Consider the following 16226-nt stretch of genomic DNA (forward strand, 5'->3'; position numbering starts at 1 on the left):
CCATCTCTTGTTATTTTGGAGAAGAGACTGATCTCCACCTGGCTACACTCTCCTTTCAGGCAGTTGTAGAGAGTGATAAGGTCCCCTCTGAACCTCCTTTTTTCCAGGCTGAAGACACCCAGACCCCTCAGCCACTCCTCATAAGCTTTTGCAGAGATCTATAAACCCTAAGTATTTTGCATACCTTACCTATCTGCTATGAAGTAATTATTTTCAGTATGTTTCAGCCAATTTTTTCTGAAGGACAGCTGATGTATCCAATGATGTCAAAGAGCTCCTCTCCTTTCAATGTGTATTTTAGCTATCAGGCTATTTTTTTGTGGACAGAGGAGTTCCAGTTATTAAAGTTAATCACTGTGGCACCAGAAAACATCAGGATGGCATTTAAACCAGAAGTTTTTGAAAAATAACTATATACCAGAAAGTCAATGTAGTAATTAGTCATCAGCAATCTTCTGAAATGGACCATCATAATTTGCCATTTTAAGTAGAAATTAGTGCTTTCTGAAATGCAAAACAGGTAACTTTCATCTGCTGTGTAACCTCTTAATTGCTATGCAGAAAACAGAGAAATTAGTATATTTGTAGTAAAGAGTGTTAGTGCCTAATATTTCAAATGACAACCATAGACCATAACTGTATTACTGCTGTTTAAATGCCACTGGTGTGCAGGGCTAGTTGGCAAAATGTTTGGGGTATAATTGTGTTATGGAAAGATGGAATGGAAATATTTCTTAGCTGGAAAGATGAGCTAAGAATGCTGCCACCTAGGAGTGCCAGGTAGCCCTTCAGGCATTGCTGTAAATGTTGTTGGAGCTGTGTAGGGAAGGAAAATCTGCCTTGACAGAAATGAATGAAAAACGAGCATCATTTGGAGAGGGAAGGAAACAATGACAACAAAACTCAAACACACCCAGCATACTGAAAAAACCCTGATGAAAGTGTTTAGCATCTCATGGTTGTTTTTCTGGTGTGTTTTCACTTGAAGTGTGTTGCAGGCAGTCACACTGGACATGATGCTGCAGCAGGGAAAGTGCAACAGGAATACGCCAACAGAAAAGTGGCTGAATTTTGGGTGTTTCTCATCCTTCCTTGGAGCTTGTAAACCATGAGGAGAGGAGGAGAAAAATATTGTCGCTGTAGCTATTTCTTGCTAGCGCACAATAATGTCTTTGCTACCAAAGGAGGAACTCCTGAAGGGTCCAGAGGCTGGCCTGTGGGACTGGACAACACCACAGATGGGAAACTCAGAGCACTCTGACAGAGTTTAGCTCTGTACAGCCAAGCATCAAAGACAGAATAAATTACAACCTCATCCAAGTTTTTATTTCCTGGTTCCAGGAAATTAACTTTGGAAATTTTATAGACACTGAAGAAGATTTTGTTACATATATGTATATAATTGATAACACAGGAGAGTTTCCAAATTTTATAGCTCTTGAGCAGTACAATAGACTATATTCAGGATCCTTACTGATGGTTGATAGCTTTATCTCTGTCACTTCCCAGATACAGTTATCCATACAACTTCAATTGTCAGTGGTTGGTTGCTGTCATCCAGGAGTAAAATTGTCCAGGAACACAAAGAACAAGCCAAATAGTCTTATTTTCATAATTTTTCTTGCTGAAACAAGCAGTAGGATCCAATGAATTAGTTATATTTATTGAAAGAAAATAAAAATACACCAACATGTAAAATACAAAAAGTAACTTAGTGTGCCCACTATACCACAAATCAGGATTCTTGTTCTGGATGTTACTGATGATACTAAAGCTTAGGAAAGCATTAGGAAAGCACCACATCATAATTTTTTATATTCCCCATGATGTGGATAGTTTATTTTATTAATGCATGCTTGATCACAATTATTTTAGCCAAGCTGTAGATGAACATAAGGACAAAGGACCACCCTTAGTTAGGGCTATTAATTGAATTTGACAGTAAAGGTAGTCAAGGCAGGAGGAAGCACTGCAAGAGCAGAAGCAAGTCCAGTTGGCTAGTCAAGAGAGGCAGGAGTATGTGACATGGCAATGCTTTGAAAACTCCTCAGTAGATGTCACCCTCAGCAGGAATTTACAGCCCCTAAGCAGCCCAGAGTCAACACAAACTGTTAACGAAAAAAGACCATCATTTCTCCACTCAGCATGCAGCCTGCTGAGCATTTCTTGGAAAACAGCAAAGTGCAGATCACTGATCTGATTGATTACTCTGGGAGCACATCATCAGTCTGGCAGTGGTCGCTGTGGTGATTTCAAATGATTTTCAAATTTACAGCTTTGCTGGCTGTAAGTGTGCCAGTGCAAGGGGAAAAGAAAAGGTACGATAGCTCTAATGCACATACACAAAAGCACACCGTGGTTTGTCACAGTCACAGTGATAGCAGCAGGCTCCACAGCAGCAGCAGGAGGTTGCCATCCACCCATCTGGGCTCTCCAGGTTGCCAGTCATCCTGTCCATGTTGAGCATTCCCCAGGAAGGATGAGATACAGGGCAGCAGGGGCAATGGTGCTGCTGCAGCTGCCACCCTGGTGTCCTTGCATTGGCAGCTGCAGCAGCATCACAGGGAAATATCCTTGGCAGGCTAGCTTTGCCTTTGGATGCTCTCCACTCTTCAGCAAATAAAGGATTCTCTCCGTGGTAATTTCACATGCAGTTGATTGTCAAGTGCTTCATGAGGACTAACTCTGGTAAGAGAGCTTCTGCTGACTGGATACAGCTGACATGGGGCTGAAAGCTCAGAGTGCCTTCACTGCTGTCCTTGACACACTGCAGCACTCCAGAGAAACTCACCAGAGCTCTCAGGGCGGTGGCTGGTGCTGCTGCTGATTCTCCCAGGTTCCTCTTGCTGAGTGTGCTAAGAAACACAAGGGATACAGATGGTGGTTGTTTGCCTTTCCTGGGCCTCTTTTGTAGATGACATCAACAAGATCAAGGAACAACAGCCCCAGTTGCTTGGAGTTTATGATTTTTGAAGAAAGAAAAGAAAAGAAAAGAAAAGAAAAGAAAAGAAAAGAAAAGAAAAGAAAAGAAAAGAAAAGAAAAGAAAAGAAAAGAAAAGAAAAGAAAAGAAAAGAGAAAGCAGTTAACTAGTGACTATCCATTGTCACAAACATCAAATTTGGATCTTTCTTAGCCAATAAATGATGATGGTGAGTCACAAAATTCCATTTCCAGTAGCCCTCCTAAATTGACAGCTAATCCAGGATTGAATCAAAACACAGATGAGTTAATTTTACAAATCTGCTGCTGGTATGTCTCTGAGCCAAGAAACTCACATCTCATACAAATGTCACATGTGAGAGGTAAGGTATTTAGAAATGTTTGTAGAACCTCAAGTCATTTTCACTCACTTCCTTTAACTCTATTTATAATTTCAAACCTTTGAGCCTTCCAGCAGAGACAAGCTGGCAATGGTGGGAGCAGAAGCCAGGATTTTTTAAAATTCAATTTCATGGATGACAACAACTCAAATGGAGTTACTGCTGAGATTTGGCTTAAAATAATCTCCTTAATCTACTCTACACCCTGATTCTCTAGAGATGTTATTCCTCCTGAAGTTGCTTTACTCAAATTTGAAGGCAGTAATAACATGTACAGAATGGAGTGGAGGGGGGCAGTAAGCCTAAGACAAACTGGCAGAATACAGGCCTCTTTTTTTGGAAGTCAAACAAGTAACGTCTAAAGGCCAGGTTATTTTTGATATTCAACACTTAAAAATAACTAGTAGTAGTGGGAACCAGGTTTCCTGCAAATCCCTTCTCTTTCTCAGCACTTCTGAAATTTTAGTGCTTTCTATACAATTCTAAAGTTGTTTGAAAATGATCATTTAAATGTCTAAAGTCAGTCACCAAGCAATGGGATCAACCTCCTGAGGAGGTCTCCTTTCATCCAACACAGAAGAATAAACTCCCACCATCTACTCGGGCAGACTAGTTTTAAGCAAAAACTGTCGCACAGCTGGCTGTGTTAGCTGCTCCTCTCCAGTTATTGCTTTTTTTTTTTGTGCTTGTGATTAAAAAAAGGAGCATAAAATTCAATAGAAGTTAACCTGAGGTATTACTAGCCCTAGGAAAATATTTTTTGTACAAATAAAACACATAGAAAATGTTAAAGAGCTCTCAAAGGTAAGTTACAAATTAATAATAAACCCACAAAAGTTACAGGGAGGAAAATTAATTTTTAGAGACTTTGGTCTCTGTCTAAACAAAACAGAAATGAAAAGGAAAACAGAGTCAGAGCATATCCAAGCTCAAAACACATCAAAACTAATAGCAGTGACTTACAGGAATGAAATTAAAGATTATTCAAAAAGTTAATTAATGACATGCATAAGTCAAACTGTGTTAATTGTTGCAATACATTTAATAAAAATGTATTTAATAAAAAATAAAAGCCACTGGATTGGGGCTTTCCCTATGTTCAGTTTTTCCTGTTCAAAATCCTAGTTTATTTTTGATAAATTTAGAGACATGTCTGGGAATAGGAATTGTTAACCTGCCACATGGCTGAAATTGCTTTTGCTGTTGCAATTTCATGATGAATGCAAATGAGACAGTAAGATTCCAAGTAGGTATTTGCTGAATTTATTATTCATAGTTCTATTTTTAAAAATACACAGAGGAGATAATAAATTTGTAATCATTTATCTATTGTCTGAGGGGCCTAGAGCCATTCACTTTGAAGACAGTCACAGAAACAAATAAGAAACAGCTATTTGCACAAAATCTTGAATAGATAAATAGATTCAATTAATTTATTTGCTGGGGACTTGGGTCTTAACACTGATACCTATTTTTTTATCTAATGAAAATACAGACTGCTGATTGCCTGCCCCAGTTTTTACTTCCAACAAGTTTTGCCTGTTGTGGTGCACTCAGTGAGTTTCTGGACTAGAAGGCTCATCCTCTCAGGCTCTCTAACAAAGAGAGCTGTCCCAGGCTGCAGTTCACAAGAAGGCTGCACTAATGGTCAGTGACCTGGTGAAGACTCTGTCCAACAGCAGATTACTCAGGTGCTTTGGAAATCAGTGTAATACTTGTTTTCAGATGAAAATACCCCTTGCTGTGAAATTTAAATTCTTTTCTGTTTCTTCTGTGCATTACATTCAGGGCATGAGCATGAAAGACATATTTTTCAGACAGTCTAAGCTGGTCTAAAACCATGCTGCTACCAACAATTTCACACTTTCCCTGGCTGTGACTCTATATTCACATACGATGGAAAAGCCTTAGTTTGGAGTTTGATCATTTAATTACTCTGACTGAGCACAAATCCTCCTTTTGTGCATAAAAATTGCTTCCATTCCTTGCACAGCTAAATCAATGCCTAACATTTAAACTATGTAAAATGAGGCTGAAACTCTGATGTTCAGTTAAAACATTTTCCTTTCACAGATTTACCCTTCCTCGCGGCTGTTTGCTGCATCAAATTTTATTCCTTTCTTTCTGATCATGCGAGACTGTCTTTTCATCTCTTCCATCTCCCAGATTCCTTCCATCCTGGAATACATCAATGAAATCACATTAGGTTTATCCTAAAATAATTTAGTAGCATTTAACAGACTGTTGACTGAAATTCATGTCTCACATGGTTCTGGTTTTGCAGTGCAAATTATCCTGGAAAATATGGCAGAAAACTGCAGGAACTGAAAGACAAAGGCAGTTGTTACAAGAATCTGTGGTGAGTAATATCATGATAATATATTGTGGAGGAAGAACACAACCAAGCTGAAAATATGGAACAAATCCCATGGGCCATTACTCAGCTGCAGTGCTTGTGCCACATGTCAGAACAAATGTCCTTCATAAGTATGTTGTTTGACAGGACTTTGGGGAGTAAACGCATTATTGCTGCTGCAATGCCAGTAAAATTCTCTCGAGACTGTTCCTGACAAGTGTGTTGTTCATTCCCACCCACTCCACCTGAGAAACAGCCTTCTGGGCAGGGTCACCACCTACTTGCTTGAACCAGAGGACCAAGAGCTGAACACTCTGTGCATGTCTGTGCTCAGACCCACTGAACCCTCAGGGTGATGTCTCAGTGGAGACAAAAAAAGAACTGGGAAAGGGGGGCACCTGTACGCTATCTCTTACAGGAGATCAGAAAGAACTGGGGAAAGTCTGACTACACCATTTATAAATGTGGTTTTGTATGCACACTTACAAGACAAGAACAACGTTCCTGGATAAAGGCCAGGAGGGCAGCAAGGAAGATTGATGCAGTTTGAGTGCAGGAGGCTGTTTGAGAGGAGTATTGGGAGGCATGAGTGTTGCAACAGGACTTCTGGCTCACCGTTCCAGTATTTCTTCTGTTACTGGGAGATCACACAATTGATGTTAATGACCGAGCTGGCCCCATCCATGTCATATTGCCTCTCTCTGCCAACAGATGTGAACAAAATTAGCAGCTGGTATTATTCTCTGCTGTTGCCCCATCTCTCATTAATGAGGCAGCCTGAGTGCAATCCTTTATTCCTTCTTCCCTGCCAGTTAACCCCTGGGCCAGGATAACAGCCCTTGCCTTTCTCTTGGCCTCATGCTGTAGTCCTCAGTAATTTTGTTTCAAGGTGTTTAGAGGCTAGGACTATTTAATTTGCTCCCTCACCATTTTAGTTTGATTCCTGCTATGGACTTTTTGTTCATGTGTCAAGCTCCAAGGGAACGCTATTTAAAATGGGAAGTGTGAAAGCACCAGAGAGCTGCAATGGCACAATGTGTTATTCTCCTCCATGTCATTAGCTGAAAAGTCCAGCAGTGAGTTTCAAATTTACCATTCTCCCCTTTTTTGCAAAAACCACCTTTTTGAGCCCAGGCCAGTTAGTGGTTTGATGGCATTGAAGGCTGCTTTTGTAGCTGAGGACTGAAGAGAAATTGCATTGTGTGGGGCTGTAGTTCAAATGACGAGATACCTGGTTAGACAGAGGCAGCTTGGGTGCAAAGTCTGAACATTCACTTGATTCATCCAAACACGTTGTAACTGTGCAGTCATCAGAGAGGTATGGTATATTTCAGTTCTGTATTACAGATGGTGATTTCTCCAGCCTGGTCTGTTATTGCCAGAAATGGGAACTAGTGAGACAGTAGATTTGTGACCACTGGTGAGTGGAAAAAACAGAAGCATGATTTTTTAACGTATTTTTTAGGAAGTGATTTTTTTTATTATTTGCAGAGTTTAAGAACTAAAGAAATGATACTGTGGCCAAAAAAGTAATCTCTTACATAGAAACTCCATACGAATTTGTGTGGTTAACATATAGAAAGAGTAGGTAATTGTGTGTTTACCTATAAGGTATTATAGGATCATTCTGATAGCTACTTGTAGAACATTTGGAAATCAGCCATTCTTTCAATTGCACGTCAGACAAGAAACAAAGATGGTAAACAGCATCAAAGGAAACTATCCCTGAATTTAGGTCTCTCTGAAACCCCCGGATTCAGAGCCAGGAGAGTCCTGTCTTCTAAAAAAAGCCATTTTTATAGATTTGAAGGCAAATGGCTATAATCTGTGCAAACACACACAGATAAAGAAGAAGCCAAAGCAAGATCAGGCTCAGCATTTCCCCTTTCAGGGATAAACCATTGTTATCTCTTGAATTAGACCAGCTTTCTCTTAGTTGAAATTTTGTTTTCTAAAGTGTAATTGTAGGAGAAGAAGGCATGGATATATGAAGTTATATTAGTAGCTATGTTAGTACGGGACAAACAAATACCAGGTTACCATTAAGAACTTCTACTGTTTCAGTGACAAGGAAAAAGTAAATTCATACTTTGAGATTCTTTTTCTATTATAATGTTGATTAATTCTTTTAATAAAAATTAATGCAATTTCTCACTCATTTTTATATTAATACATTATTTTCTACATTTTGAATTGGAAACTACTTAATTAACTACTTAATTATTCGTGTTACAGTGACATAACAACATCACAGGATGTTGTTGTTTGAAATCAAATTCTAAAGCTTCAGTTCCCTTTCTGTCACCACAAAAGATCAAGCTGGTGGTAAGTAGACATTTGTAATCCCAGTGGGGCATATTTACTGCTTGTATAACCAGCATGGTCCCACTTTAAGTTCTCTGCTTTCATTTTTGTATCAAAGAATCACAGATACTAACTGGTACAGTTCACAGACTGTGAACAGTCACAGACTTGTGCAAACATTCCTCTGGCAATAAGAATTTCTGCTTTGTCTTTTTGCTTTCTTTCAAATTAACTCAATAAACATCAGAGGATTATTCACACCAGACAAAAAAGCACTTCAAAGCACAGTTGAACACTTACCATCTTGCCCTGGCTACACCTCAAAAGTCAAATGTGAGCAGGAAGCTTTATGCTTAGTTCCAGTAATCCAGAAAAAAGCCCACATGGAAGGCAAGTGTGACCTGCTCCCTGCCCAACAGGCACCTTCTGGGGAGGGATGGGACACATGAGAGGAGAGGAGAGGAGAGGAGAGGAGAGGAGAGGAGAGGAGAGGAGAGGAGAGGAGAGGAGAGGAGAGGAGAGGAGAGGAGAGGAGAGGAGAGGAGAGGAGAGGAGAGGAGAGGAGAGGAGAGGAGAGGAGAGGATCAGGTTGCAAGTTTGGACCAGCCCATCTCATAGCTGACCTGTGGTAGCACACTGTAGGACTTCAGGCAATGAGCCTTTCAGTTAATATTTTCTACTTTAAAAAAGACTGTCCCTCACCACTTAGGATTGGCTCTGAGTAAAGAGAGATTTTCATTTGGCATGTAATTTCCACAAGTGAAATTAAATATGAAAGCAAAATAAACAAAACAATGTATCAAAATGTCATTACTATGAGAGTCTTGCCCTAGAAATACAAAATTATTTCTAAGCTTAGGCTTCCATCTGCATGCCTGTAAATTAGTAAAAATATCACCATAAAATTAAATGCCATTTATATTTATGTTTCAGTTAAAAAAATGTGCATATATTTGTTGTTGCTTGTCCAGGTTGTTGATGGAACAATCATATTGTGTTTATTTGTGAATAATAATTTTTAAAAGTCTATATTAAAGAAGCAGAGAAAACTTAGGCACTATGATACTGAAAATTGCTCTGAGGTAAGTCATTGCTGTGTTATGAAACTTTTCACATTTTGAACATATTAAATATTAATTCTAACAATTCTCCTTATCTCTCCAGTCACCATGGAGTTACCAAGGCAAGTCCAAAGGACAAGTGACAAGAAATCTCACCAAAATGAAAATTGTCATCTCCTGTTATATGCTGAGAGAGGTTCAATTTTATTAATAGAAGTTATCTTTGAAGAAGATACGTGCCACTTGACTTCAGTCTTTCTCATTTAGAAAGTATAAATATTTTGCCATTTCCTACACAGTCAGGAAAAGCAAAATTTCCACACTGATGTGTGAAGACACCTAACATTAGATATATTTTCAAACACTTTCTTTGACACAGAGAAGAAAATTTTCCAGTTAGACCATAGCAGTCTTACTTCTCATCTTACTCTCTACGTCTATCTTAGTATCACTTAGATTAAGTTTTGCTTCACTAACTGGTATAATTAATATATCACAGTGAGAGGGTTTAATTTGAAATGTCCCTATGAGCTAAATTAACTGTGTATTCCCAGACTGAAAGTCACACAGAAGCATTTATTCTGTGCGGATCTAGTCTGGTATAGTATTTTGTGGAATGCTTTGTCATTGGGCTATTCTCCTTTAGAAGAATCACTCCTCAAAAGGCAAAGTGTTATATTCCTGAGGGCTTTCCACTAACCTACTCTCCACTAAGAGATAGAACTAGAATCACATTTCACACAGTCTCTTTTCAAAGGGAATGGCTCCAATGGAACCAGCAGAGTCGAAACGATATGCAAATGGAAAAAATTAAAAACAACAGGTGCTCTTAGCTTCTAAACAGAATCATAATTAAGCTGCTTTAGCTGAATTATCTCAGGCTGTAAGTTCAGCTGTGGCTCTGCACTAGGTAAAACCCAGGCCCACTGGGACTGTCACATCAGCAGGTTGTGCGACCTTGTGCACCTGTGGTTGACTGTGACAGCTCTGCCCTTGGCCAGTGCTAGTCAGCAGAGCTGCACAGCTGCAAACAGGGCAACAGATGCAGTGATGCTGCAGAGATTTCCAAGCCCTGAAGACACCTCTTGGAACTTTTCTCTTCTGATAGCCTGTGTTGTGGGACATTTGTGACTGATTTGTATCGGCACTCCAGACTGAAACCACACTCTCCAGTTTGCTCTCAAGTGAGAGCTAGGTTAGTTCTGCAGACATTTATCCTCACAAGTAAGTCAAATAGAATTATGAGGTTATATAGTTCATGTTTGAGGACCTTTCTGTGACAAGACAGTTTCACAGGAGATGATGTGATTTTTTGGTCACCATGGTTCTGCCCTTCCTAGCACCCCTTTCCTCTGCTGTGCTTTTCACCTTGCCCTCTTAGTGCTGGACACAGCATTCATCAGCCTGCAGTGAGCTATTTCAGATCATTAACCACGCAAAAAACCAATTTATTATTTTTTGTAGCTGAGTTTATAGTTCTCAGAAAGAATTTAAATGAGCTTCAGAGCTTCAAGCACAATACTCACTGTTTTGTCTCAACCACATCAGAAATCTGATTTCGAACCATCCTTTATAAATCTGCAGAAAGCAACCCACTGCTCTATCTGATTTTAGCTGTTGATAGACTGCATTCCACAGCACATGCAGAAACAGAGTTGTTGTGAATACATATTCCCTTCATAATCAAACACCCTATAATTCAACGCTTAATTTTCCATCTTAACTGAGAACTTCATCACCAATACTTATATTTGTTTCAGCACACAGACAAAATCATTACACATTGGAGGCTGAAAAATCCCTTCAGGGTATCACAAGAAGCACAAGTACTCAGTAATAATTTCTTATATATAATTACTATTGGGACTTGTAATTTAATCTGTCCTAAGTTCATTAGTGCCATGTTGATACTGTACTACCCTGGATAATTAATCAAGATGTCATGCAACACTAAGTCAAATGCCTTGCTGGAGCAAGTCTGCTACATCAATAATACTATTTTTATCAACCAAACTTGGAATCTCATCAAGAACTAACTGTGCTAGCAACAAAGCAAACAACATCTTTAAAACATGGAAAGCACACAGAGGCTGTTCTTTTATTGTGCTTACTTTGCTAGCAAAGTCAGCTTGTGAAATTGATATTGAAGAGGATTTCAGATGGTCTGTAAAGTGAATGAAACTTCCAGGAGTAACTGGAGCTTATACAATATTTCTTCTTACATTTTTGTTCAGCTGTTTTGTGCTATTTTGATGATGAGCCATTGTTTTTTAAAACTTTTCGAATCTTGTCTAGGTAACAACCTTATTTGGCTTTGGGATTTTGCCTATGAAATGGTAGCCACTGACCCCACTTACACGTATTCTAATTTAATATTTTTTATGGTACATGAGCTTTGTGGAATCCAAAACTGGGCTGCTAGTTACATCAACTTTCCAATATCCAATTGAACGTAGAAAGAATTTGCACAGATATGTATATTTTTGAAAGATTATGGCTGGATATGGTTCCAGGAAGGAGCTTTACTGAGTCTGTAGATCTAAGACTTGACTTCAGATACTTTGTTCCTCAGTCCTCTCAGCCCTATCTTTCCTAACACCTGCAGCAGGCATTTCTTCACTTTGTCCAGGATCAGTGTGATGACTGATGGACCAAACAAGTTTTCAAGTTTCAATTATCTTTTTCGATTTTATTGACTAGTGGTGCAATGCTGGTCTTTTGTCATCTCAAGCATCTTCCTGGACAGCTGGTGCCTTAGAAACCCTCTGGAGATGCTGGTTTAGAAGCCTCTGTCTCAATCATCCTGTTCTGAGTGACAGTTTAATTAGCACATATTTATTAATCAGTCTTCTTCAACAGAAATTATTGGTTTTCTCCTGAATTCAGAACATCAACTTCACTGAACTATTACTGATGTCTCCACAGTATCTACCTAATGATATGCAGATGCTACTAGTCGTTTTTTCTAATCACTGAAAATTTCTTTTGACTGCCCTTAATCCTTCCTAGTTATTTTTGCTTCATTTATATATTTTACATCTTTCTCTACATAAAATTCACAGCTTTTGGTATCACTGTGCCAATTTTCCCATTTGAGTAGCGTTGGAGGTCTTCTGGTTAAGGTTATGATAGCTTCTAGCTAACATCAGCCTTACTTGAAGCTGAAAGTATGCCAGCCAAAGCATTTTTAATGAATGTGGCAGGCATAGAAGGTTAAACATTAGATCATGGGTTTAGAGCATCTTATTTTTCTTGAAGAAGTATTGTTTTATTTTGTTAGAATCACAGAATCATAAAATGTCCTGAGTTGGAAGGAACAAGAAAGATTATCTAGTTCCAACCTCCCTACCATGGACTGGGACACTTTCCCCTGGATCAGGTTGCTCAGAGCCCCATCCAGCCTGGCCTTGAACACTTCCCAGGGATGGGGCAGCCATAGCGTCTCTGGGCAACCTGTTCTGACATCTCACCACCCTCACAGTAAAGAATTTCTTCTGAATATCTAATCTAAACCTACTCTTTCAATTATTCCTCCTTGCCCTGTCACCAACTGCTCATGTAAAGAGTCCCTCTCCATCTTTCTTAAAAGAGCTTTTCAGCTGCCAGGAGGCCAGAATTAGGTCATCCTGAAACCTTCTCTTTTCCAGGCTGAGTAAATCCAGTTCTCTCAGCCTTTTCTTGTAGGAGAGGTGCTCCACTCCTCTAAGCATGAGCTGTTACAAAAAGAAGGTTTCTGGGATCATGACAAGCATTCATTTGTGTGTATGTGTGCCTTTCCTTCTTCCATACTCCCACTAATATTTGAACCCATAGCTCAGTTTTTCCTCATTTTCCCGGGGTATGATAACCCCAAATGGGCAACAAATTAATGAAAAAGCAGCAGCCAAGGTAAAGCAGGAAATCTATCTGCAGAGGTGACTGCCACCATAATTCCCTGTCCCAGAAGATCCATGTGGCATTATACCTGCCACATGTGTGGGAAGTGCTGCAGCCAGTATTCATGCATTGGCAGAGATCTGTGAGAAACCAGGCTTCCTCATTTCATGTCATCACACGTGCAATCTACAGAGTTTGTTCAAAAATTACTTCTCCTGTTTGATTGTAATTGCTTTCAGTGCTGTGAATTGGCCTTGACCAGCGCTGACAATTTGTATGACCCCCTGTCATGTTCACTGTGAAGTTGTTTATTTAAACTCTAACAACTCAGTTAACTAAGCTCAACCAACACGTGTACAATAGGCACTTCTGCAAAATAAACCAGATGAATCACTCCACAAGTGCCTTTATCTCTGCTGAATAGTAAGGACACTTGGACAGCTAGCTTAGATCAGGCATCTCACTTTTTGACAGCTAAAATTAGTGAGGAGAATATGGGCAAAAGGCCTGAACTGGATTACTGCAACATCTGTTGGGTGTGTTTGCTTATTTTAGCTTAATGACAAAACTGTCAGAGTCCTAAGACAGGCCATTATCTTATCTATGGTCCTTTTCCCACTACACTAACATTAGGTTCAGTAGTTTAGTAATTGTCAAATTTAGGCTGGAACATAATAGCATGATTTATGAAGTGGCAGCATCTTTTTACATGTATATCTCTATATAGATCTCTCTCTCTCTATTATATATATTATAGTATATAAAATATATCAGTATGTATATGTCTATGTATTTAAATAACTAAATAATAAATTTACATATATACACACACATATATATGTGTGTGTGTGTGTGTAGGGGAATGGACATTTAGAACTGGGTATGTAGGGATCCTGACTCATCTGGATTATGTCCAAAATAAAAAGGTATTTCTTTTTGTAAACCCAGGAGACCAAATATTGGAGTTCCCAATTACATAAAATGAGCAGTCTGTGGCCTATTTGCCTTCTTGGGTTACTTCAGGATTTCCTGTTGAAAAATATAATGTCTTAGAGCATCACTGGGTGCCTGAGGAAATACTGTTTCTACTGTCATATATTTTGCTGTGATTTCTTCATCTCTAACACCCGGGGATTATTACTGTTTAAAGTAGCACATTGACCCACAAACAGTATGTCTTCTAATTACTAGTTCATGCAAGCAATTAATACTGGAAAGTTTTACTCTTATAAATATAACTCATAAATAAAATGTCTAATTAATATTTTTCTAAGTGGCAGAATATTTGTACAGGAAAGAAGAAAGCAAAGGTTCAGAAAAAACAATCTGAAGCGATTACTGCTCAATATGTGGTTTGATAAGGATTGCTAATAAGAGCAGACAGAATTCTGTGAAGGGCTCCCTGAAGTGGAAAAATGAGTTGATGACCTTCTCCAAAATGTAAAAATACTGCTCTACTTAATGTTTATTCACCAAAATCTGCCACACAGTACTTGCACCTAGTCCAGTATCCCAGAGGAAACCAACAAGATTTTATCTAAAATGTAACAAAAAATAGAAATTAGAAGAAATATATGCAAAGCCAACATACAATTGTTCAAACCATTTTTTTCATGCCTCTTTTATTAGTCACTGGCTTATTCCATAATGTCTGAGAGTCCTTGTCCATTTAATATGGTGCTGACTAATATAATTGAATACACTTACTATCCATAACTGAAAACAGTGTTTCATTTACACTGAAGGCACTTGACATTATCCCAACCTTGCCTTAATGTGTGTGCCAATATAATTTACATCTGCTCTCTTTTATGCTGCTGTAGTGGCATTAAATGACCTAGCAGATATGAAAACCTGATTCTGCCTACTCTCAGCTCTGTTTTAGGAAAGAACACTGAAGGTAAGTAGTGTTATTCTAAAACTTCATATGTTTTTATCAGTCTTAAATATCTTAATGAAAATTAGGAAGGATGTCTAATTAATTCTTTAAATTTAACATAGACCATTATTGATTTGAAAGAATGAGCCTTCTGCCCTTTCTCTCCCACATGGCCCAATGGCATCCAGTTTTTCTGGATTATTTTTCCACTGGGTTGGCAGGTTGAGTGGGCTGCCTCAGCAGTCAGACAAGTGTAAGCACGTTATTTAGCTTGCTTGCTTTTCAACTCTCTCACTTCTTCTGCGCTGACAAAGGGGATCAGAACTGTACCTTCGAGAGCTGGGCAAAGCATGCGTCCAAACAATGTCATCGTGCCCGTTCTATGGTTATCTGTTCTCTCCCTGAGAATTACTAGCGCTTGATTTGCCTCTCAAAAGTCAGTTGATTCATGTAGGGCTTCTCACAAGCTACACTCTTAACACTGATGAGTGTGAGAGTGCTCCTGACTTTACAGACTCAAGCAGAACTCCCTGTTATATTCTAATCACTTAAGGGAAAAAAAAAAAAAAAAAGACCTGAAATTCATGCCCCAGTCTGATTCGTGTCTCGAAGAAACACACTAGCCCTCCTACTATTTGCTTTCCATGGTATGAAAATCTGAGCATTCAGGCTGTATGTGAAATGCAGATCACTCAAATACAAAATCCCTGTAAAATAAGGGAAAGAAAAAGAAGGATTTTAGCATGTAAGTAAAAGTTACATAATTACCATTTAATTTTCTGCCTGATTCTGAGAAAGTAATATTTACCTTGATTGACATAGAGATCCCCTTTCCTATCTTAAATCTCAGAGTTTCTGAAATGTAGGCTTAAAAACATTTTGCATGCTCTATTTTTCCATCTTTGTTTGCTGATCTAATGCAAGATATTATTCCTTCTCACAGCTTTGACTTGATTTCTGGATATTTATTGTACTCTGGCAAAAGTAAATAAATGTTTATCTTAGAACTACATGGTCTGAATAAAAGATAACATTAGCACTTTTGAATATAAACACTTTTTTTTTCTGAAAAGTCAGTGAAATCCACTTCCATGAAATGAATGGCAATTTCATTCAGCAGTGACTGATTTTTCAATGTTTACTGCTGATTTTCCATATTTATAGCATTTTGTTGTCAGCGTGAAGTCTCCTCTTAGGGAAGATGTTTTATTTATTTTCCTTGACATACACAATAATATATCTAGAAATTCAGGTGACCTCAAAGAACTGTCACATGTTGCTATCCTGGACAACAGCAGCAGCAAATGTAAACTTGTTAGGATTTTTTTTTCAAATGAGTGTACAGTGATGACTGAGATTTGCTTGCTTCTATGTGTGTGCTGTATTTCTCAAAATATATCAGCTGTCTTTTAATTTGGCTACTTTTTGG

The 16226-nt window shown here is 38.6% G+C and overlaps 1 protein-coding gene across 7 annotated transcripts; it reads right to left on the reverse strand.

Moving 5' to 3' along the window:
* Positions 1 to 1518: 1518 nt before the first annotated feature.
* LOC310914230 (uncharacterized protein) lies at positions 1519 to 15484 on the reverse strand. Of its 7 annotated transcripts, none has more exons than XR_014590984.1 (4): positions 8282 to 8430; positions 6293 to 6378; positions 5401 to 5499; positions 1519 to 2855 (listed from the first exon to the last, which is right to left on the reverse strand). XR_014590984.1 is itself a non-coding variant. In XM_083870240.1 (3 exons), the coding sequence occupies exons 1-3, from the start codon at positions 6262 to 6264 to the stop codon at positions 2645 to 2647; spliced, it is 411 nt and encodes a 136-aa protein (XP_083726366.1). In that variant the 5' UTR covers positions 6265 to 6286; the 3' UTR covers positions 1519 to 2644. The 7 variants fall into 7 exon arrangements, 1 of the variants encoding a protein (XP_083726366.1); XR_014590985.1 differs by lacking the exon at positions 8282 to 8430 and adding an exon at positions 6909 to 7046; XR_014590987.1 differs by lacking the exon at positions 1519 to 2855 and adding an exon at positions 2856 to 2952.
* Positions 15485 to 16226: the final 742 nt, after the last annotated feature.

This window comes from Zosterops lateralis, assembly GCF_965231275.1.
Source record: "Zosterops lateralis genome assembly, chromosome: 1".
Lineage (NCBI taxonomy): Eukaryota > Metazoa > Chordata > Aves > Passeriformes > Zosteropidae > Zosterops > Zosterops lateralis.

Bases quoted from the DNA above. Each gene is read 5' to 3' on its own strand.
- LOC310914230 (XM_083870240.1), bottom strand. From the start codon at position 6,264: ATGCCTCCCAATACTCCTCTCAAACAGCCTCCTGCACTCAAACTGCAT. The intron at 5,500-6,163 runs GTAAGTGTGCAT...GATGTATTCCAG, and splicing joins AGGAACGTTGTTCTTGTCTT to GATGGAAGGAATCTGGGAGA. The intron at 2,856-5,400 runs GTAAATCTGTGA...TGTGTTTCTTAG, and splicing joins GCAAACAGCCGCGAGGAAGG to CACACTCAGCAAGAGGAACC.